Source organism: Phalacrocorax carbo, chromosome 2 (assembly GCF_963921805.1).
Source record: "Phalacrocorax carbo chromosome 2, bPhaCar2.1, whole genome shotgun sequence".
Lineage (NCBI taxonomy): Eukaryota > Metazoa > Chordata > Aves > Suliformes > Phalacrocoracidae > Phalacrocorax > Phalacrocorax carbo.
This window is the reverse complement of record NC_087514.1, coordinates 62,298,255-62,321,219: the sequence shown is the minus strand read 5'-3', so window position 1 is coordinate 62,321,219 and position 22,965 is coordinate 62,298,255. Positions and strand designations below refer to the sequence as shown.

The 22,965-nt window shown below is 36.8% G+C and overlaps 1 protein-coding gene across 3 annotated transcripts in view; it reads left to right on the top strand.

The window, feature by feature from the left end:
* Positions 1 to 22,965, top strand: part of RTTN (rotatin) — an 88,941-nt gene that overhangs the window by 29,533 nt on the left and 36,443 nt on the right. Inside the window, exons 19-32 of one of the 3 annotated variants that reach the window (XM_064443097.1) lie at positions 803 to 902; positions 1,361 to 1,449; positions 4,085 to 4,202; positions 4,504 to 4,600; positions 5,398 to 5,466; positions 5,734 to 5,922; positions 6,954 to 7,193; positions 10,625 to 10,769; positions 11,896 to 12,050; positions 13,525 to 13,744; positions 14,632 to 14,760; positions 18,265 to 18,372; positions 19,121 to 19,267; positions 20,580 to 20,651. In XM_064443097.1, coding sequence (XP_064299167.1) covers positions 803 to 902; positions 1,361 to 1,449; positions 4,085 to 4,202; positions 4,504 to 4,600; positions 5,398 to 5,466; positions 5,734 to 5,922; positions 6,954 to 7,193; positions 10,625 to 10,769; positions 11,896 to 12,050; positions 13,525 to 13,744; positions 14,632 to 14,760; positions 18,265 to 18,372; positions 19,121 to 19,267; positions 20,580 to 20,651 — 1,878 coding nt within the window. Of the gene's footprint in view, positions 1 to 802; positions 903 to 1,360; positions 1,450 to 4,084; positions 4,203 to 4,503; positions 4,601 to 5,397; positions 5,467 to 5,733; positions 5,923 to 6,953; positions 7,194 to 10,624; positions 10,770 to 11,895; positions 12,051 to 13,524; positions 13,745 to 14,631; positions 14,761 to 18,264; positions 18,373 to 19,120; positions 19,280 to 20,579; positions 20,652 to 22,965 lie in introns of all 3 variants that reach the window. The other 2 variants (XM_064443096.1, XM_064443098.1) reach the window with 2 other exon arrangements.

Genomic DNA, 22,965 nt, shown 5'->3' with positions numbered 1-22,965 from the left:
GCCTTCTCAGCTTACAACAGTTTCATTGTGCATGGATAGATTCTGATTTTTTTCACATGAACCTTTTTTCCCCACAAAATCAATTTTTACTGAAACAGGCACAAATAATTTTTAATATTAAATATTCTGAAACAGATTACAAATTTGTCTGTGTTTTCTTAATATTGCTGCTTTTGCAAAGTGAAAAATCATAAATATTTGACCAGTGGAAAATTTCAATTTGGTTTTTTTATTTTTCTTTTTTTATCATCCCTACTCCATTCTCCTTCCTTCTTCATCCTCAATGCTTTCAGATTAACAACAATATATTAAACAAATGCTAAGATCCTTCCCCTCTGAAAAAAAGTACTCTGACCATTCATTGTACACTTGATTTCTATTCTTTGCCTACCTCCTTCAATAAGTTAGAACCACAAATTTGTATGGATATGTGGGGTTATTTAAATTTCTCTAGCCCTATTGCCATTAAGAAGTCAGTCCCATTCACAGACTTAGAAGCATATTCTAGCATTTCTGTGTCGCGTTGAGCTGTCAGTAGTGCTGTATACATTAAACAGTACTTTTTAGAAATTTGCTTGTGTCGTGTGCTAGCAACTATTGTCTTGTTATATCCTGCAGGTATTAACAGAGACTTGTTTTAAAAAGATTATAACCTAATCCTTTCCTTTTACATCCTTGTGGAATCTAAGCAAATACGTTCTAATAAGGAATTTAGATCTTTTTTCTAGTTCCTGTTAAGAATTTGGCTGGTTGTCTTTATAATAGTGTACTGGATGTAAATCTGATACAGTTTTACTTTTAGGCAGAAACTATTGAAAAGCTGTATGACATCCTGACTTCTGATGCTGTTGACCTAGTTTTACGGAAGTCTGCAGCCGAGCAGCTAGCTATCATTTTAGAAGGTAAAATTCTTCAGAAACTCAACCAGCTCAACTGACATAGCTTTACTGTTGCTGAATATTCTTAAACCAGGTGCTCTGAATTATGAGTTCAGTGGAAAATACTGTCATGGTGATTGAGTTTTTGTAAATACCATTTTTAGTTCCATATTAAACTGTTGAAGTCTCTTTAAATATTACAGGTGAAATCCTCATTTGACTGAAATTGAGTTGCACAGGGGGTCACTGTAATTGTGGGACATGAAGTTCTTATGGGAAGTTATGTAAGATATTTAAGAGTCTACTATAGTCATATAACGACTTTGAGGAGCCTTGGTACAGGTAGAGCTGTATTTGTTCTGTTGATTAGCAATTTTGGAAACTCGTTCTCAACAGCAAGAGTTTGTGATCTTGTGGAAAGAAGTTTAATATTAAATTGGTGCAGAACCAGTGATTCTTACTATCTCTTGTTTTTCGTACAGATACCAAAATGCATGGCACCGTGAAAAAGTTAGGTGTGATAGAAAAGATTTTGGTTTACCTTAATGAAAGTATACATGTGGATGGCAAGGTAAAACTGTTGTTACAAGTTCTTCTGCAAGCATTGCACAGCATTGACAGTAGTAGCATTTGCCTTTTTCTGCACTTCTAACACTATACTTGTGCATTAATTCTCCGCAGAACACAAAAGTTTAGTAACAATTGTAGTTGCATCATGTACTTTATTATATTTTTGATAATGCTAAGATTCTCTAAATGAAAGAAGACTGGTTTGCCTGCCTATTAGAATAATTAGCCAGAGAACTGTGTTTGGTGTGGTTCAGAAATATACCACAACTTCCCTGAAGCTTTCTCAGTAGAGACTAGAAAAGAAAATTTTTAATGACCTTAAAAAAATTGTTATTGTATATCATAGTCTCTAAATTTGAAGTCCTAGATGTTATTGTAAATGGGAATCTATGTGTCAGATTGAGTTTCAGATGGAAGTAATTTTCTGACCAATGAAAGATCACCTCACCAGGGAGAGTCTCAAGAGATAAGATCATATTTAGAGTTTAGTGTATATTTTGTAGATGACAAAGCTTTCTGTTTTTATAATATCTCTAATTTGATGCTTGAATTTTTCTGAAATTAATAATTTGAAAACATTTTATGCAAACTTATTTAGGCTATAAGTTGTTCAGCATCACTTCACTGGATAAACTTTTTGCATATTTCCATGAGAATTTTCATTTAGTAATAACCTCTTTCCCAAAAATGTACATGAGAAAAGAACTGCTTGATACTTAGTGGAATTCCTCTTATCTGTCAAATTAATGAAAATTATGTTCTTCTTTCATAATGGTAATGGTTTTTTTCCCCCAGATTATCATTATCTAGGATTATTCTATCCCTGTAGCATTAAGGAATGTCTAGTCCAGTTTGTGATAACTTGAATATCAGTACTTTTATAAACCACTGAAACCTAGTTGGAGAAATTGAAATATTTGGTTCGTCAGGTTTTTTACTGTGTCGGGTTTTTTAATGTCAGTTTTTTATTATCTTAACCTTTTTTAAAGATGCAGAGTAATTCAACTATTGTTTTGTTTCATTTTGGATAGTCACTAGATATTAGCATAATTACTTAATAATACAGAAATACAAGCATGGGAAATATATTGCCTTAAGCTGATCTTTCACAGCCAGATAAGTGTCTAGGATGAACTTCAAAATAATGTAAAAAAATGTGGTGTGTTTTTTATCCTTTATAAGCCTGAATTTAATCCAGGAAGGGCACAGGCAACAGCTCTCTAGGGGCTGTGAAACCTTTCACTTGCACACATGGCTTGTGCAATGCAGGACCTTGTACTAAACAGGATATTCAAACTTAACATTATGAAAGTTGCAGAATATTTAGAGGAGAAATCTAAAATTGCAGATGTTGAACAATGAATGTTGATCAAGTCAGCAGAAGAGCGTAAGCCAGCAGCTGTCTATGAAATTCCACTTCAAGTGCTATCATTCAGAAATTTGTTCGTTGATTCTGTGTTGATGGAAGTTTTGGATCCCAAATGCTCTGCTATGTGAAATAACTGTAAAATGTTTCCTCTGCAAAATGACTAAGCAGTCTTACTCCTGTCTCTTGAACACAACCAGTAAAGGTCCTATCCTTAGCTCCCTCAAGCTCTGACAGTTCAAACTAATTCCCAAGAAAATGAGCTATGCACCAGAATAGAAAATAAATGCAGTAGGAGCACTGCTTACCTTTTGTTTGATATAGCTTGGTCTAAACACAAAGTAGTGCTAGTTTCATTAGGTCAAAGACAGACCCATATAGGTGTGATGAAATAAGTCATTAGTACACTATCCTGAGGGCTTCTAGGCCAGATTCTGGTTCTCCTCTCAAATTAGGTTTTTTTATTATTATTTCATCCTAAAATCAATAGAAAGGAAAAACAAACAACCCAAACAAAAACCCTTGCATGTTCTTAGAAAGTGGCTACCAAGAAAAGGATTAAAGGATGGTAGTAGATGGAAAAAGCACCAATTTAAATAAGGCTTTATATATAGCTGTGCAAAACATTCTTTCCGTTTAGTATAAGCAGGGCTTTTGTTTATTTGATATTAAACTAAACTGTATTTGGTGATGCAGTTTACAAAACAAAATTTAAAGACAGAACTTCAGACAAGCAAAGTAATGGTACTGTGAAAGACATACTGTCTTCTCATTCTTAGGAGCAGTGACTTCGGTCATATTTTTGGCCATTCAGTGATACTTTAATTTTTAGCCAGCTGCTTTTCCTTCATAGATTTCCTGATCCAAATGATTGAGTCCTAGAAAATTAATGTGATACAATCAGGTATTTGCATTAAAAAAAAATTAATAAGCTTATATGTTGTAAATATTTGGGGTTTTCTTGAAATCCCTCAGCTCACATATGTGCTTCTTAAAAATACATGTTTTGGAAATAAACTTTATAATTGTGTTATGATGCCAGAGACAAATAAAATGACCGTCAATTACTAATAAAATTGGAAATTAATAAATATTTTCTAATGAATATGCAGTTATCATCTGGATGAAATGTGCTTGTCAGAAAGTTCTAGGATTCTCTACTATAAATGATGGAATGTATTGCTTCGTAGCTTGACAGTTTGTATTAAGCATTTCATAATAGATTATCCTAATTATTATCTGTATTTAATTCTTTTCTCCGTTCCTGCAGCTCATGGAATCCATAGTGTTACCATGTCTAGCACTCTTACGCAAACTTGTATATGCTGATCCAGCTGTTCGTCTATCCCTAGCACAGCAGTCACCTTTACTGCTTTCACTATTCAGAGGTAAAGACTCTATTTTGACTTTAATACATACGTGGAAAGAAAATATGTGAAATATGGTTTAACCAAAAGCCTTCTTAAGGAACTTGGATCGCTTCAGAGTCTCTAATATTCAAAAGATAAACCACTGTGTGCTAGTGTTACCCATGTTTTGGTATCTGTTGAAGATGTTGGCAAAATGACTGTGGAAATCAGTTGGTTTTTGTTGTGTGTTTGTTTTTTTTTTTTTAACCAGTGTCCTTCTATGTATTATTAAACGTCAATGTTTTCCTAACACATTTTTAAATATCTTTATTTTATTCAGTTTCCCTGATATTCCAAAACGATCGTGCTGTTTTAACTGAAACTACAGTATTGCTTTGTCTTCTGTTGTTTGATGAAGTAGCAAGAACAGAAACATGGTATGAAAAACCCCCCAGTTATTTAATGGCATATTCTCTAGTCAAAATGTAAGGTTTTAATGAAAATTAGGCTATATATATCTCCAAACAAATTATACCCCAAACTTCTATATATTCAAAATCACTTATTTGTAGGCCTAACAAATTGTTTCAATATTTGGGTTGCATGCTGTATAGGTCTACTTGGCATATTTTTGCAGTATAAATACTTCGTACCTCAGTGTTGATTTTAAGTTTACTTTAATTTTCAAAAAACCCTGATGGGTCTGTAATCCATCTTTTCCATAAATGGAGACTGCACAAACCAGATAGCTAGCTGTAGGCATGGGTTTTTTAACTCAGTGAGAATTCTCCTATTTACTTTGGCTTTTAAGTGTAGCAGTTGGCCTTAAAACAACAGACTGCAGCTGATGATGTTTTATTATTTGAAATTTGCATATACTTCAGAAGAAAATATGTTTTTAGAATTCACACATGTGAAATATACTGAAAAGAATTATAATGCATATTTTTTCTCTAGTAGAAAAAAGGAAACAAACATGTGCTTTGGTATATTTAGTTTCATTTTTATGTGCAATACATCTGCAACAAGTATTCTGTATGTGTGTGATCTACGAACTATTTTAATATCGCATAATCATGAAGAAACATTGTTAAAACAAGTTATTCGTCAATGCATTACTAAAGAGCTAGCTGGAGGAAAAAATACAGCTGCATCTGAATAATAAATAATAAGTGTACCATTAGTAGAATTTTGAAGCTTAAAATAGGGAAAAATATCACTTAATGTCTTACAGGGCTGATGGTGTAATCAGTAATGATAGTGGCCTACCTGCCTTCAGTTTACCTGTTGCTGTTGTTAGAAGGTATGTATGATGTTTGGTTTTTTTTGTTTGGGTTGGGTGGGGTTTTTTTGTTTTGTTTGTTTTTACAGTTAACTCCGCTTCTTTCCATTTGCTGTCCTTCCTGAAGTATGGGGGTGGGAGAATGAAGGGAAACATTTTGACGTTAATCCAAAATTGTCTGCAGTTTTAAACATGGAGTTTTTTCTCCAAGTCTTTGTTCTCTGAAAAAGACTTTCAAGCTTGCTTTACTAAAGCCTTTTTTGTTTTGTTTTCGTTTTTTTTTAATAGGTATCATCTCCCAGTTAGGACCACTGCTCATCATGTTGTTAGCCCTAATACTGTTGTGGTGCCATTGTCTTCTGAGTGTTTGGCTATGAAACCTGTGTCAGATATGCTTAAGATGGCTTGGAATCTGTCATGGTACCATGGGACTGAAAACCTATTGCAACTGATAAATTATGAAAAGGAAGCAGAAACGTAAGCCATTTTATCTTGATCTTTAAATCCCAATATATTTTTATTAAATTAGTGTTCCATCAAGTTTAAATAGGTTTTCAACTTCAAACAGCAGTTCAAGTTGTTACTGGTTTGAGAATGCTGCCTTTTAAAATGTAAAGGATCACAGTCCAAGAGGATGTAGATATGTTGTCACAGCTAATATTTTACCTAAATTGCATTTATAAATTAATTCTAGAGCTTGATCCAACCTTTATTGATGGTCAGACTAATTTCAAACAATTTTAAATGGGGTCTGTGGCTGTTTTTCTTTGTAGTAATTGTGGTTTTTTAGGGAGCTGCCCTTTTTCCCCCTTTATAGTTACTTAATTTTTCTCTTTCCTTGGGGTTTTAAATTTCAAATAATTATTCTTTTTAATGGTAACACTAAGAATTATGGTAGATAATAAAGAAAATTCCTTTTGCATCCTTTGATTAGCTCTTGATTACGGATCATTTCTCTCTGAGACTGTTTTGTGTACAGAACTCAATGTCTTAAAAGATTCTTGATTTAATACAAATGAAATGCTCTGTCCATCTGGACAATTTTTCAGTTTTTGCTTGTGTCCTTTAAGGTGCCCTACAAGTTTTAATAGAAAACAGTGTGGTTCTGAGCAATTGGAAACGTTGTCAGTTCCTCCAGGCAAAACCAAATCAATCTCTTAAAACAGTAAAGTGGTGTATTCCAACTGGCCAACATTTACAGCAGTGTGGAGAAAAAGTTCATTATAAACAATGTGAAGACCACCTTTCAAGTAACTTTTTGGAAGGTGCTGTTTTTCCAGAGAACCCAAACAGTTCAGGATTTAATATGTGGTGGGGTGGTTTGTTGGTTATAGGTCTTTTGGAGGTAGGGAAGAAGGAGGAGAAAGGATTAGTTAACAAAAAGGAAGTTTTTAAGGCAATTTCTGTTTTGTTTTCTCATTTGGACTGGGAAGTGGAGGAGTCCACAGTCACTGAAATAGTTTATAAAAATACTGGCTATAAATGATTTTTCTCTTATGCCTTTTCAGATTTTTAGACTCGCTAAAACTATCCTCAGAAGATATTCTTATACTCAAAATAACCCACACGAACTATGGACTGCAGGATTGTCTTCATTCAATCATTCAGGCAGTATCCCACAGGGATGTTAGGGCTGCTCTCACTAGGCTTAGTTTTTATGTTCTGAATGACAGACTTGCATTAAAATGCAGTTCTGGATCTTGTGGAACCACTTTGAAGAGCTTTGTTTGGCAAAAAGCAATAAACAGGTAAGCATATTGACCACCTCAATCCATTAAAGATTGATGTTTAAATTGCAAATTTTTTAGTTTTGATATTTTCAAATTTATGGAATTGATTGTCTATGCACCTCTGATATATCTATATATGTTGTTCCCTCTGTCTGGTGGAGGGACAGTGCAGCAGGGCATAAGCAATCCAGGAGGTTCCTGGAGACCATCAGTGACAACTTCCTGATTGAGGTGACAGAGGAGCCAATGAGAAGAGGTATTCTGCTAGAACTAATGCTCACAAACAGGCAAGGGCTCATTAGGGATGTGAAGGTCTAAGGCAGCTTTGGCTGTAGTGATGATGAGGTAGTAGAGCTCAGGATCCTGAGAGGAGTGATGAGGGCAAATAGTAAGGTCACAGCACTGGATTTCAGGAGAGCAGACTTTGGCTTCTTTAAAGACCTGCTTGGTAGAGTCTGGGATCAGGTCCTGAAAGGAAGAGAGGCCCAAGAAAGCTAGTTAATATCCAGTGATTGCCACCTCCAAGCTCAAGAGCGGTCCATGCCATTGCACAGGAAGTGAGGCAAAAATGCCAGGAGTCCTGCATGAATGAAGAAGGAGCTCCTGGCAAAACTCAAAGATAAAATGAAAGTCTACAGAGGGTAGATGTAGGGACAGGTAACTGGAGAGGAATACAGAGGCATTGCCTGATCATGCAGAGACATAGTTAAGAAAGCCAAAAGCCCACCTGGAATTGAATCTGTTGAGGGATGTCAAAGGCAACAAGAAGAGCTTCTGGGTTGCTAAATGGGGCAGTGGTCCCAGTGACACAGGACATGGGAAAGGCTGGGGTCCTGAATGCCTTCTTTGCCTCAGTCTTCACTATCAAGACCAGCCTTCAGGAATCCCATGCCCCAGAGACCAGGGGGAAAGTCTGGAGTAAGGAAGACATATTGTTGGTGGAAGAGGATCAGTTTAGGGAATAATACGTAAGTAAACTGGACATTCATAAGTCCATGGTTCCTGCTGGGATGCACCCGTGTGTGTATCCTGGCTGATGTTATTTTGTGTCTGCTTTGATCAGTCAAGGTGATTCAGAGAGGTGCCTGAGAATAGGAGGAAAGCAAATGTCGCTCCTATCTTCAAGAAGGGCAGGAAGGATGACCTAGGAAACTACAGGCCAGTCAGCCTCATCTTGATCCCTGCAAAGGTGGTGGAGCCAGCCAACCCTGGAAACTATTTCCAGGCACATCAACAAGAAGATGATGATGAGTAGTCAGCATGGATCCACCAAGGGGAAGTCATGCTTGACCAGCCTGCTGATACCCCTCTAAAATGAAGTGACTGGCTTGGTAGATGAGAGTAGAGCAGTAGATATCGTCTACCTTGACTTCAGGAAGGCTTTTTGACACTGTCTCCCATGAGATCCTTGTGGAAAAGCTGATGAGGTATGGGCTGGATGAGTAGACAGTAAGATGGATGGTAAACTGGCTGAATGGCTGGGCCCAGAGGGTGGTGATCAGTGACAAGAAGTCCAGTTCGAAGGCAGTAACTAGCAGTGTACCCCAGGGATCAATACTGGGTCCAGTTTGGTTCAACATCTTCATTGATTATTGGAGTGCTGGGGTGGAATGCACCCTCAGTGACTTTGTTTATTACAAAACTGGGAGGAGAGCCATGCTGCCATCCAGAGGGATCTCAACAGGCTGAAGAGGTGGGCTGACAGGAACCCAATGAAGTTCAACAAGGGGAAGTGCAAAGTCCTGCACCTGGGCTGGAACAACCCCAGGCACCACTGTATGGTGGAGCTCACCAAGCTGGAAATCAGCTTTCTAGGAAAGGACCTGGGGATCCTGGTGGAGACCAAGCTGAACATGAGCCAGCAATGTGCCTTTGCGGCAAAGAAGGCTAATGTTAACCTGGACTACGTTAGGAGGACTGTTGCCAGCAGGCTGAGGCAGGTGATCCTTCCCCTCCACTCAGTACTGCTGAGGCCTCACTTGGAGTGCTCTGTGCAGTTCTGGACTCCCCAGTGCAACAGAGACGTGTATGTTCTGGAGAGAGTCACAATGAAGCACCACAAAGATGATGAAAGACTGGAGCATCTTTCCTGTGAGGAAAAGCTGAGGGCTGGGACTTCTTAGCCTGGAGAAGAGAAGGCTCAGATTTGGGGATATTACCAGTGTTTGTAAATACCTGAGGGGAAGATATAAAGAAGATGATAGAATCATTAAAGTTGGAAAAGACCTCTAGGATCAACAAGTCCAACCGTCAACCCAACACCACCATGCCTCCTAAGCCATGCCCTGGTTTAAAAAACATCTACATGTTACATCTACATGTTCCAATCCCTTGCTGCTCTTTCAGTAATGAAATCTTTCCTAATATTCAATCTAAACCTTCCCTGGTGTAACTTGAGGCCATTTTCTCTCATCCTGTCAGTAACTTGGGAGAAGAGACCAACACCCACCTCGCTACAACCTCCTTTCAGGTAGTTGTAGAAAGCAGCAAGATCTCCCCTCAGCCTCTTCTTCTCCAGACTAAACAACTGCAGTTCCCTCAACCTTTTAATGTAAAACCTGCTCTCCAGACGCTTCACCAGCTTTGTTGCCCTCCTCTGGACATGTTACAGCAACTCAATTTCCTTGTAGTGAGGAGCTCAAAACTGAACACAATATTCGAAGGTGGGGCCAGGCTCTTTCCAGTGGTGCCCAGCGACAGGACAAGAGGCAATGAGCACACACTGAAACACAGGAGGTTCCCTCTGAGCATCGGGAAAAATTTTTACTGTGAAGGTGACCAAGCAGTGGCACAGGCTGCCCAGAGAGGTTATGGGGTCTCCCACCTTGGAGATATTCAAAAGTTGATTGGACATGATCCTGAGGAACTGGCTCCTGCGTAAACAGCGGGGTTGGACCAGGTGACTTCCGGAGGCCCCTTCCAACCTCAATGATTATGTGATTCTGTAATGTACATACAAAAAACCAGCTAAAAATAGGAATGCTCTATTTAAAATGCATAGGTAGGCTTTGCTACTATTATTAATTGCTAGCATTTAATAACTAATTACCTTTTTGCTTTCCTGTCTGTGGCCCTGTTCAGATTTTTCTACCTTTTACTATATGCAATTCCATGTTTATTAGAAGTAAATACATTTTAATATGCATAAAATTTTATATTATTACAATACACAAGAACTAAATAATAGTATATAGGTATAATAATTTAACCAATAGATTAAAAGTATTCAAATATATCTAATTTAATATATATGATATATAATGAATATAATTCCATATTTGCTATATGTAAATATATGTAATACACATATTTACTCTATATTTTATTTTAATAATACAATAGTTGTATATTACTATATTTGCAGGTGACTTCAGTCCCATTAGGCTGAGATCTTAAACTCTTTTAACATGCTACAAGTATGAAATTAAATATTTTTGATTGCATTGCAGGTTTCTGCAAGTGCTTCCAGCTTCTGTGGAGGATGAGAAGCTTTTAGTAGATGTCCTACGGTTGTTAAACAAATTGCTTAGAGAGCAGAGATCAGATTTGGAGTCAGACCATCTAAAGTGGATCCTGAAATCATTGCTTAAAAATGTAAGAATATACCTAAGAAGTTAGCTGTAGACTGTAAGAAATTATATAACTGTGAACTGCTTGGCTGGGTTGTTTTTGGTGAGTTCTTCAAGGAAAATTACTTCTCTCAACAAAAGCAAGAAATAGCAGATCTTGGGGTATTTACGTCTTGCTACTTTGTGGTCAGTGCTATGGTTTTAGTGTTTGGGGAAATTAACTTTGAACAAGAGCAAATTTCCTTCTCTCCTTTCTATTTGAGAGATCTGTTCTATCCAATACTGTTCACTTAAGATGTGTAAAGTTAGAAAGTATAAAAACAAACAGGAAACAAACATCATAAAGCAGTATAAAACAACTTTTATTGTATTTGTCAAAATAAAATAATCCAATCTTGCTGTATAAAAACAATAGTTAAATGCCAAGGATAAAAGCCATGGCTGCAGTTTTAGAAGTTTGAAAAGTATTGTTCTTCATAAAGCAAGGGCATACTGCCCACGTGCGAGATCATTCATGGTCCTATAAAGGATATCATACATGAAGTACAGTCTGCACGCACTTGCATTTTCCCATTTCAAAATACAATCTTAAAAAAAAAAGCTAGTAGACTTCATTTTGATTGCTTGTAGAGTTCAGGTACTTCAATTTCTGGCAAACTGGGAATCCTATAAAATCCTATAAAATTGTGTAAGTGTGGGCCATTCAGTATATTAATATAAAATTTTTTTTTTCAAATGATTTCAAGTTTTTCAAGCAACTAACACATACAAGATCCATCTTTAGCTAATGTTTCTACTGTGTATTTTCTGTTGTGATCTCTTATTGCAGGTTGTTGCTGTATATAACTTCGATTTTTCTCTCATGCTTCATAATACGCTGTATCATGGCTTAATGCCAGGAAATTTTAAAGGCCTTAACAGTAGGTTCTTTTATGGCATTTAGTAGAGTCCAGATTCAAATAATTGGCATTTGTACGAATTTTTTACTGTGCTTTTTACAAAAATACTTCTTAGTAAAACGATCATGGAATATGTGATTTATAATGTGTTGTGATTTGTAAGCTCTCAAAAGAAAAATGGCTTTACTGTGGGTATTAAAATAGGATTTAAACAATGCATTATGTGACTGTATTTTTATTTTTCTCTCGTAGAAGCCCAAATCCCTTTTGGGTCTCCTGGTGCGACCGGAATCCCAAGTGCGGGATGAAATAGATGAAGTGCAGACTGCTGTCAGGCAGCAACTGGATAAAGAACTCGTTCGTCATTTTAACAAACTGTTATTTTGTTCTGTGTCACTGACTGACAGGTACAGTGTAGATGGACCTGTCCATGTAATTCTGACTGGGGATCGTAATACCTACTGCTGCTGTATCTCAGAATTTGAATATTATTACATCATGACTCAATAATTTTAAACTGTAAAACCAGAATATACTTCTCTTGAAGTCAAGATCAACATTGTATAGGCCTTTTCACAGTAAAATTAGGAAATTAACCAGGAAACTTGGAGGAGTATGTACTAGTGATCACTTTTTCAGCAAATTAGTGCCCAACGACGGGACAAGGGGCAATGGGCACAAGTTGGAACCTCAATATGAAAAAACCCTTCTTTCCTGTGAGGGTGCCAGAGCAGTGGCACAGGCTGCCCAGGGAGGCTGTGGAGTCCCTTCCCTGGAGACATTCAAAACCTGCCTGGATGCGTTCCTGTGCCCCCTGCTCTGGGTGTCCCTGCTCAAGCAGGGGGGTTGGACAAGATGATCTCCAGAGGTCCCTTCCAACTGCTACCATTCTGTGATTCTGTGAAATGATAATTAAACTAATTACAGGGAGGAGATGGGCTATTTCTCTTTCACTGCTGGAAATTTGCATGGGCAGATGATAACTTGGTTGATTTTATAGCGTTTATTTATAACAAAGTAAAACATTTAAATATTTGAAATATCAACAACTCTTTATTTTCACTGAACTCCTTTTTGGCCTAATATCGTATATCAGTGCACATTAGTGATTGTTTAGGGCAGCTACTTCCAGCATGGAGTTCCAAACTTCTTGTCAATCAAGCAAACACAGAAATTAATTTCTATTAGTTTTTTCCTCTGAGTTTCTAATATAACATCTTCCTATGCTGAATCTCTCTGTCCAAGTGTATTCTAAGGGATACTAAATTGCAGCTGAAGGTAATATTAATTCATTTATGTGCCGCAATGTAACTATAAAGATACTTGCAAAATGTTACCTTCTTCATTCTTCCCATGCAATTATTAATTTTCTAAAAATTTTCACACTGGAAAAGGGAGCATTCTAGAAATTCCTGCTAGTTATATGTTACACTCCTGTATTTTCTATCTGAATTCTAGATTGATGGTGTTTTGCAGGAAATATTTTTAAACTTGTCTCTTGAACCAGAAAAAAACATAAACATAGCTCCTAACCTTTGTGGCTCTTCTCATTGTTATCCATCGTCTTCAATCTCTTGCTCTTTATTTAATATGCTCCTTAGTAATTAGAGTTATTTCTCATTTGTCCATTTTTGGTTAAGCAACTTGTTTTAATCAGATGCAATATTATGCTTTCAGAACTTGGGTGAAGCTAGAAAAATCAAATTTAATTCCATGTTATTCTGTGCATAAGGCAATAGTAACCAGTTGAGATGCTGAGACTCATAGACTAACAGTAAGAAGAATGAGGGATTGACCTCTTGTAAAATGATTCATTTTGTTTTGTTTTGTTTTGGTGTGGTTTTTTTTTTTTGTTTTTTTTTTTTTTTACATTTAAACCAGAGAGGGCTTGGAACTTGCTGGCTCTTTCAGAACTGAGTTGGCTCTGAAGCTGCTGCAATGCTTAAGGCTAACAGATGCACCACATTTTTATGGACTTCCTTCGCTGGAGAGAACATTACGAGGAATGGTTCATGTTACTGCTCTTCCAGGCTGGAGTACCTATTCTGCTGCAGTTGAACCTTTCACAATTTGTAAGAAATATTTAATAGGTCTTCTTGAGGTAAGTAGCTTATGGTATAACTTAGCTTTTGGTTTGAATGCTTGCAAAGAACAGATTAACTAATGACATTATCATTTTTAGGATTATGGAATGAAATCAACTAGTAGAGCATAAACTTTATGTGCAGAAGAATTACGCAGTTTTACTTGGCCTGAATATGAAAGTAAATGTAGTTTTCTTTTTGGGGGGAGGGGAGAAAGTGAGCTTGAAGGAATTCCTATAGAGTGGGACACTGAAAGGACAAGACCAAAAATGGAGAGGCTTAAATTGCCATGCTTTGGGGAGAAAAATACATCTAGAAGTGTAAGCCTGTAGATTATTAAAAAATACTTCGGGGCATGTTTTGTTGAAAACAGCACACTTTTTTTGTTTAATGTGTATGGTTAGATATTTGGTTAGAGAATTTGTTTTATGTTATGTTCCAGTGACCTTTATTTCTGTTGATTAGAATTTCATATAAAAATCTGATATATTTATTCCAATTTAAATCACGATAAAAGATCTAAATTACTCTTTTTACTGAACACAAAATTTTGAAAATAAATTATATTTTTAATTCCAAAATTAGCATCAAAAACTCGGTGTAATAAATGGACTTTTTCCATCAAAAACAAACTTTCGTGTTTCTATTCAATATTGTGCGTATTATTAAGCTCAACTTCATTCTTCATTTGAAAAAGCAAAAAGCACCACTGATCTTCAGAGGTTTAACTGTATAGGAATCGATCACATGACCAAATGACTCATAAATAAATAAATTCTTAAAACTCAGCTAAAAATCTGCAGTGTTTTCATTAGTTTATAATTTAGTAGTGTGTAAGACAGTTTGTACTCTACCTGTATACTGCTTACAGTAAACTACCATGAACCTGTACCCCCACTCCTAGGTCATCTCATCATTTTATGTTGAATGGGGAGGAAACGCTATGTCCTTCATGGGAAAAGGTGTTACGAAAAGCACAGTTCTTTGCTTGCTTCACTTATCTCATGAAATGATGGCTCAAGCCAAGGATACGGTGAGTGCATTACAGTTGTAGTTATCTTGTCATTCGTGAGGGCTATGCACAGTTATATTTTAACTGCTAAAGTTAAATGATAGATTTTCTTATGTGGTGAGGGAAGATGTCTTACATGGCAACAGATAGTAAAAGAGTGAAAAAAAAAGGTAATCTCATTTAGTATACCATGTTAGATAAATGAATAGGATAGAGTATAGTATACAAGAAAGATGAAGATTCAGTTCTAGCCTTAGTGAAATTATTCTGCAAATAATTCTGTGGATTTAGAAAGGCCTTCTTTCAGAATAAGGTATAATTTTTTTCTTGTAAAAATGACAAATCAGGATTTTGTGTAGGATGAATAAATTTAAGGATTTATAACATCATTGTTACTTCAGCCTTATACAGATAACATTACACATATGTCTGTGTATATGGGGAAGAGATATGGATATCATCTATCTGGGCTTCAGTAAGGCCTTTGACATGCTCCCCCAATATATCCATCTCTCTACATTGGAGAGAGATGGATTTGATGGATGGACTGTTTGGTGGATGAGGAATTGGTTGGGTGGCTGCATCCAGGGGGTAGTGTTCAACAGCTCAATGCCCAGATGGAATCATAGCATTGTTAAGGTTGGGTCACCCGTGGTATCCCTCGGGTCCATATTGGGACCAGTATTGTTTAATATCTTCGTCAATGACACAGACAGTGGGATCGAGTCGTACCCTCAGCAAGTTTGCAGACGACATCAAGCTGAGTGGTGTGATTGATGTGCCTGAGGGATGGGATGCCATCCAGAGGGACCTGAACAAGTTCAAGGAGTGGGCCAATGTAAACCTCATGAGATTCAACAAGGCCAAGAGCAAGGTCCTGCACATCATTTGGGGCAACCCCCAGTATCAGTACAGGCTGGGGGATGAAGGGATTGAGAGCAGCCCTGCAGAGAAGGATTTGGGGGTACTGGTGAATCAAAAGCTGGACATGAGATGGCAGTGTGCACTTGCAGCCCAGAAGGCCAACTGTATCCTGGGCTGCATCAAAAGAAGCGTGGCCAGCAGGTTGAGGGAGGTGATTCTGCCCTTTTACTCTGCTCTGGTGAGACCCCAGCTGGAGTGCTGCGTCCAGCTCTGGAGCCCTCAGCACAGGAAGGACATGGACCTGTTGGAGCGGGTCCAGAGGAGGCCACAAAAATGATCTGAGGGCTGGAGCACCTCTCCTATGGGGACAGGCTGAGAGAGTTGGGGTTGTTCAGCCTGGAGAAGAGAAGGCTGCAGGGAGACCTTATTGCAGCCTTTCAGTACTTAAAGGGGGAGTATAGGAAAGATGGGAGCAACCTCTTTATCAAGGCTTGTTGTGTCAGGGCACAGAGTAACGGTTTTAAACTAAGAGAGGGTAGATTCAGACTAGATATAAGGAAGAAATTTTTCACCATGAGGGTGGTGAGACACTGACACAGGTTGCCCACAGAGAGGTGGTAGATGCTCCATCCCTAGGAACATTCAGGGTCAGGTTGGTCGGGGCTCTGAGCAACCTGATCTAGTTGAAGATGTTCCTGTTCATTGCAGGTGGAGGTGGACCAGATGACCTCTAAAGGTCCCTTCCAACCCAAACCATTCTATTTTATATATATATGTGTGTGTGTGTATCTGTATACGTGAAAGAATATATACATACATGAAAGAATGATTATCTAGCTTACAAAAGGAGCTTTCATTACTTCTTAGCAAAATTCATACCTGTGCTGTCCATGTGCATATTCTGAGAGCTAAACTTTTGGGTGTTTAGAAAAGGCCTTCATCCTGAAGCAGGAAAAGCAAATTCAACAGTTTAGTGTAATCATTGTTGAGAATTAAAATCCACTCCTGTTAATATCTGATAGCCACAAGTGAAAACTGTTCAGTATGATCAAGTACAGATGTACCTAGAAACAGCACTATATCTGCTTCTCTGAATTCCAGATGTCTATTTCTTCAATTCTGTACTCCTTCAAGGTATGTGCTGACAAAATTTATTTAAATTGCATGGATACAGAGTATTAACTACACTGCAGGAAGACTGCAGCTCCAAAGAATTAGATCATAAATGCGTGGATGAAGGAGGGGACTTGAACTGATCTTTGGGGTTTTTTTCATTATGCCAGTCTTGTAGAATAATATGTTCAGTAGCATATGATAGGTGACTTTTTTTTTTTGTGGCTACAAATCATAATCTGTACGTACAGCAGTGTTACTGTCTAGACTGTAGTAATAACATCTATTCTCACAGAAATTTTAAATACTGGCCATTGTTTACAATCATGTGATACAGTGTCAAATCTTATGAATAAAGAAATACAAAATTAGCCTTCTTCCTCTGAGCAAGCAGTGTTATACAGGAGGTATACACTGGATAACTGATTAAAAAAAAAAAAAGTAACTTAAAATATACAGTCTAATGACTTGAAACTAAAATTAGTTAAAGCAAATTATTTTTTTGCTCGTTAGCAGTATTATGAACCATTATGGTTCTTGGTTATTAAAAGAACCACCTTGTTAAGTCAGACGTATGATCCTTTAGCTCATACTGATAAACAGAAGTTAACTTACAGATGTTTGTAGTACATAAGAAATAGACCATATGCTTAGGGTGTACTAGAATTGCTGCCATGTTCTGTTTGTTTGTTATGGTATCATTTCACTGGTTGTGCTTTGCTGACCTATGCTTTGTATTTAATTTTGTATTTTAAAGCTCTTTTCCCCCAAATTCAAAGATGTAAAATACAGTACTTTTTGTAATTAATATTGTGTACATTGAGGAAAATCCATGCAAAATATGCTGCTCCAAATGAAACATCAGTCATCTACTGTGTAAAAAATATACAGGATTGAGACAGTCAGAGGACACATACATAAAATTTTAGGTTTCATGATTCATTATGAAGTTAATGCATTTTTTGTTCAGTGCCATGGTTAAACAGCATTTTGCAGGTATGTGGTTTTGGGGTGGGTTTGGTTTTTTTTAACTGGAGCTAAAGCAATTAATTTGAAAAGTCAACTATGATTTCATAGAATCTGCAGCTAAGTAGTATGTGGGAATCTGCATGACTTTAATCATGTGGCACGTGTATGAAGAAAAAGAATAAATTATGATCAAAGAAAAAATTGCACATTCTTATTTGGTAGTTTTCTGCACATGTATAATTATGAGAGAAAGATTATTAATAAGCAAAAATTAAAAATGTAAGGAATAAATTTTGAATAGAAATAATTATCCCAGTATTTCAAGTAAAATATTTAATATCTCTTTATCACTGCTGTCCTAATTCTATGAAGACCACACAAATTTATTAATTGGGTGAAGTCATCAGGTTAAATACTTATTTATAGAGGCAGAATCAAAATAGTTTTCCTGGCATATCAGTGTTGTGTGCATTTAAAGTGTTTTAGTATGTAATCAGTAGCTTAGGCTGTGGGTAGACTGGCATGGTATTGAAAGATTTATAAAATAATTTCATAATTTATTTTCTGTTTTCTTATCAGGACTGGATATCTCTTTGGTCTTTGCCTTATGATAACAGTGAAGAACAAGTTCTTTCTCAGCTAGGTTTGGCATGGCTGGTTCCTTTATGGGTAGATAGAGACCCTGAGGTTAGTTAATATAATGTTAAGTTGATATCTTTTGACCCTGAGGTATTTGCAAAAGGAATGAATGATAATCAAAAAAATAATTGCATGGTTCTTATTTGGTAGTTTTCTGCACATGTATAATTAAGAGAGAAAGATATAATAAGCAAACATAAAAATGTATTTTTATTAATTTTTATTTATTAATATTTATACTGTTTCATTTATTTAATATTGAAACTACTGTTTTGCATAATTTAAAATGTACTGACTATATCCTAATTAACAGTAACAATGAAGTAGGGAGAATGTTTCCATATAAACAACTGCTGAGAAGTCCTTCCCTACATCTTCTGTCTTCTGTGCTTTCATTAGTCACTCACGGTCATGATTCATTTCATTGACATTGCTGTTACTTAGCTGCAAAGCAGAAACATTTACATGAGCTGCAAATTTAGAGCAAATGTATTTGATACAAATCTTGAATGAGTTTGCTAAATTGAACTATTTTAAGTGGTAAAATGAGAAGAATATTGCAGACTATCTTAGTATTTTTAAGTATTCAAAGATCTATTTTATTAATTCTGTTGTTTTTACATGCATGTAGTTTTGATTATGAGTATAGGGCCAGAGAAGTATAGGCAAAGAGGTTGCTACTTTTTTCAATTATTCCCTTAAGCTCCAGATTCAGTTGATACAACTTAATAATTTAAAAAATGTGTTGCTAATGACTGTAAGAAATATCACTCTGTGTTGTCCTTATATGTGCTAGGTCAGATTTACAGCACTTGGAATAGGATCAGCTCTTACATCTCTTGAAATAGGATGTATTGCTTTAGCAGAAAGTTGCCAGAACATCTCAGGAGGGCTGTGGGGGACAGTGATAAACATCCTTCTGGACCAATCTGAATGTAGCATGGTACGCAGGGAGGTATGTTTCTTGTGTTCTTCTCCTGTCTTAGATTGTCGAGGTTTGTTTTTTTTTCATTAAGGAAAAAATATTTTTTTTCTTTTTAAATTCTATAAATCTATTTTCTGATGTTCCACAGCACCTTCTGCTTTCTAAGTTAAATACTACCTAATTAAAAAAAATGCTTAGCTTCTTATTTACAATTACTCAAGAAGCAACAATTACAGGTGGCTAGTATAAAAGCAGAAATTATCTAAACAAGTGAATGCTTAAAAACTCCAAAGGCTTACCCACGCAGTCCAGATTTTAGTGGCTATTTTGTTCTATTTATGAACACTTCAGCATGAACTCATCACCTGATCTATAGTAAATATCTCTTTGTTGTTTATGAGAATTGAAAGTGTGTACTCTGGTAGAACAGCACACAGAGTTATGTAATACTGTATTTAAACTGTGTACACATTTTTTTGCACCTTTCTGTCAACTTTAGTTGTAAGGTTATTTTTTTCTGATGACTAAGAAAGAACTGTGACAAATAGTGGGTTAGTTTCTTCCCAGCTCTGTTGCTCAACTGATTACATATTCCAAAGTAATATTTTGTATTTATTTGTGCAAAATGCTTTTGGGAGAGCAACCCTCACTGTTTTATTTAACTTCCAGATCACTGCAGTAGTCTCCAAAGTCAAATTAATGACAAAAGATTGACAAGCTATGAAAAAAGCAGTTTCTATCCACCCACATATGCATGTGAAATGTTTGTAATATAATTTAGAAAAACACACATACAATGTATTTAGAAAGGAAAATATTTGGAACATATGTGTCTCTGTGTCCCAATATGTCCCCCGTGTTGTCCCAATTATTTTACAGTAATTAAAAAAAAAAAAAAATGAGGATAGAGTGAAAGGTCATAAACAGGTATCCAGGTTTTTCTGCTAAGGGTTTTTTTTTTTTTCCAGTACTACTTGTTATGTAATGCTCATTCAACAGGATTGACTGTACTGGAACAGTGATGAAAGTATTTTATAAAAAAATTAATTTGTTTCCTTGTGATTTCTGTTCCATCTCTTCCTTGTCTCTTTTTCTTACCAGCCTTCTCCTCTGGCATGCCCTAATGATGTCTGTTGTAGGTGAAGTTTGAGGGGGTTTAGGTTATATCCTTCTAATATTTTTTTTCCCCCAACATGAACAAGAAAATTCTTTGTCTTTTGGCATACGTCTAAAGCAATGGAATAATATGTAGACTCTGCTGTTAAATCTGATGTGGTATTTTTGAACTGTGATGGCTAGATGACAATGCTGATGCTTTCCTTTCTTTCAGGCTGCTTTTATTCTACAAAATCTCCTTGTGATTCCAATTCCTACAGATGATGTGAAAGATTGTATTTGGCAAGTGAGTGACTATTACATTTGATGACAAAGGTAGTAGTGTCAGAGAGATGTTATTTGATATAAAAACTTATGTCAGTACACCTGTAAAATACAACCTTAAAAAATTACATGTCTCAGGTGACGTTTTGGAAAGAGAAATATATGAATAGACAAATTTCTTTCAAACTTACAGCAAGCTCAAGAAAAGAACCAAAATAAGTTTGTATATACATTGCATTTCATGAATATACTATCTTTGAGCTCCTAGGAAACTTGCATACTTGCATAGTGTCATTAATGTTTTAGGATAGAAATTGGTCATTAATGTTACCCACAGCTGGAATGCAACATGATTTGAGGTGTATGAGGAAGAAGAAATTCTGAGAATGCGATGTTTATAAAGTGTTTTGAAGAAGTATGTGATACCTTAAAAAGTGATTCCTTACAAAGAAAGATGAAGCAGCTTGTTGCTTAAGTCAATTTAAATGCTGCTTTAAGCATAACGTACCCCCATGCTCAAAACAGGGTGAACTAGATAGAGCAGGTTGCTCAGAACTGTGTCCAGTTGGGTTTTGAGTATCTCCAGGGATGGAGACTCCACTACCTCTCTGGGCAACTTGTTCTAATCTTTGACTACCCTCACAGGGAAAAAGTTTCTTCCTCAGTTTAAATAGAAATTCCTGTGTTTCAGTTTTGCTTGTTGCCTCTTGTCCTGTCACTGGATACCAATGAGAGTCCCTTTACTGTCTCTCATCAGATATTAATACAAACTGTTAAGATCCCCTGGAGACTTTTCCAGTTCTGATCTTGAGTCAGTTGAGTCATCTCGTGTTACCTTCAGCAAGTCTGGTTCATTTTACATAAAGATCTTCGGATCTTAGTTCCCCATTTTTGACTTTTTTGTTGCTTTGCTACCTGTTTTTTCGTCCATCTTGCTCATTCCAGGATGTAACATCGTACCTATATGAGAACAGTGGTATGCTCTATGTTCTTATCAAAGAAATTTGCAGATGCAGCCATATCCTGTTTTATCTGTTCCTTTCTGCAAAAGATCAAGTTAGTACTGAAAACAGTGGTCCTATTTTTCTAGGATAAGTTACCTATGATTCAGCTGCACCCAAAATCAATTATGCTGTTTCTTGCAGAGCTGCATTTGTAGTATGCCTTATCTTCCCTGATCATAAAGAAAGATGTTCAAGTCATCTTATGAATCTGGCCATTGTTTCAGTCATCTTGCTTACTGTGCTGGTTTTGGCTGAGAAGGGGTTAATTCTCCTCACTGTGGGGGTTGGCTACCTTTCCAGCTTCCTGTGCTCTGCTGCGTGGTGGGGCGGGGCTGGGAGGGGCAGGGCCATGGTGGGGGCGGCTGACCCCGACTGGCCAATGGCAGGTTCATTCCATACCATGTGACACCATGACCAATATATTGAGGGGGGGGTGGTGGCAGCGGGGAGGCGGCGTGGCGTCAGGTCGGCAGGCGGCTGCGGCGCGTGTGGTTTGTTTCGGCAGTTCGTTCCCCCTCTCCCCTCCCTTCCCCCCCTGCCGGGGCTTTGCGCCTCTCGTTGTTCTCCTTTGCATTGCATTTCTATTGTTGTTTCTTTTAATTTTAATTATTAAACTGTTCTTATCCCAATCCACGAGCGTTACCCTTCTGATTCTCTCCCCCATCTACCGGTGGGGGACTGAGCGAGCGACTGTGTGGGGCTGAGCTGCAGGCTAAACCACGACACTTACTTATATTTATCAATAAGAATAGCAATTCTTTCAGTTCATAATAGCAGGGGATTTACAAGAGGCAGCCGTTGTAACTTGTTGGTGCAAACTCTGTTAAAAGTTGCTTTTTAGTCTTTTTAAACATCTCAGTGACTATGGTGAGGTGACAAAAATTGAATCCAGTTGCAGAATTCTGGATGAATTCCAGTGCAATTAATAGAAGCGTTGAGTCAATGTGATTCTTATTCAGAAGTGCAATTTAATTGAAGTTGTTCATCACTTATTAAGTGTTCATGCTGAAAGATATTATCAACACTTTATGGTAACGGGTAAATTAAACCTGTTCAAAATACAAACAACAATTAAAATTGTAAGATACCACCAGGATCAAATTCTGTATTTCAGAGTTATGTTGAACTGAATAAGATGGTTTGTCTGTTGCCTTAATGCAAGCAAGTTCAAAGGAGAGCTGTAAGTGCATCTGGGTGACTAGTATGACTAATATACTATAGCCACATTAGAACATTATCATTTTATCCCTTAGGCAAATAAGGCTCGAAAAGGAAAGGCTGTTAATAGAGTTTGTAGGCCTGTATCTTCATAAGAATGTCTATAGTGTTGCT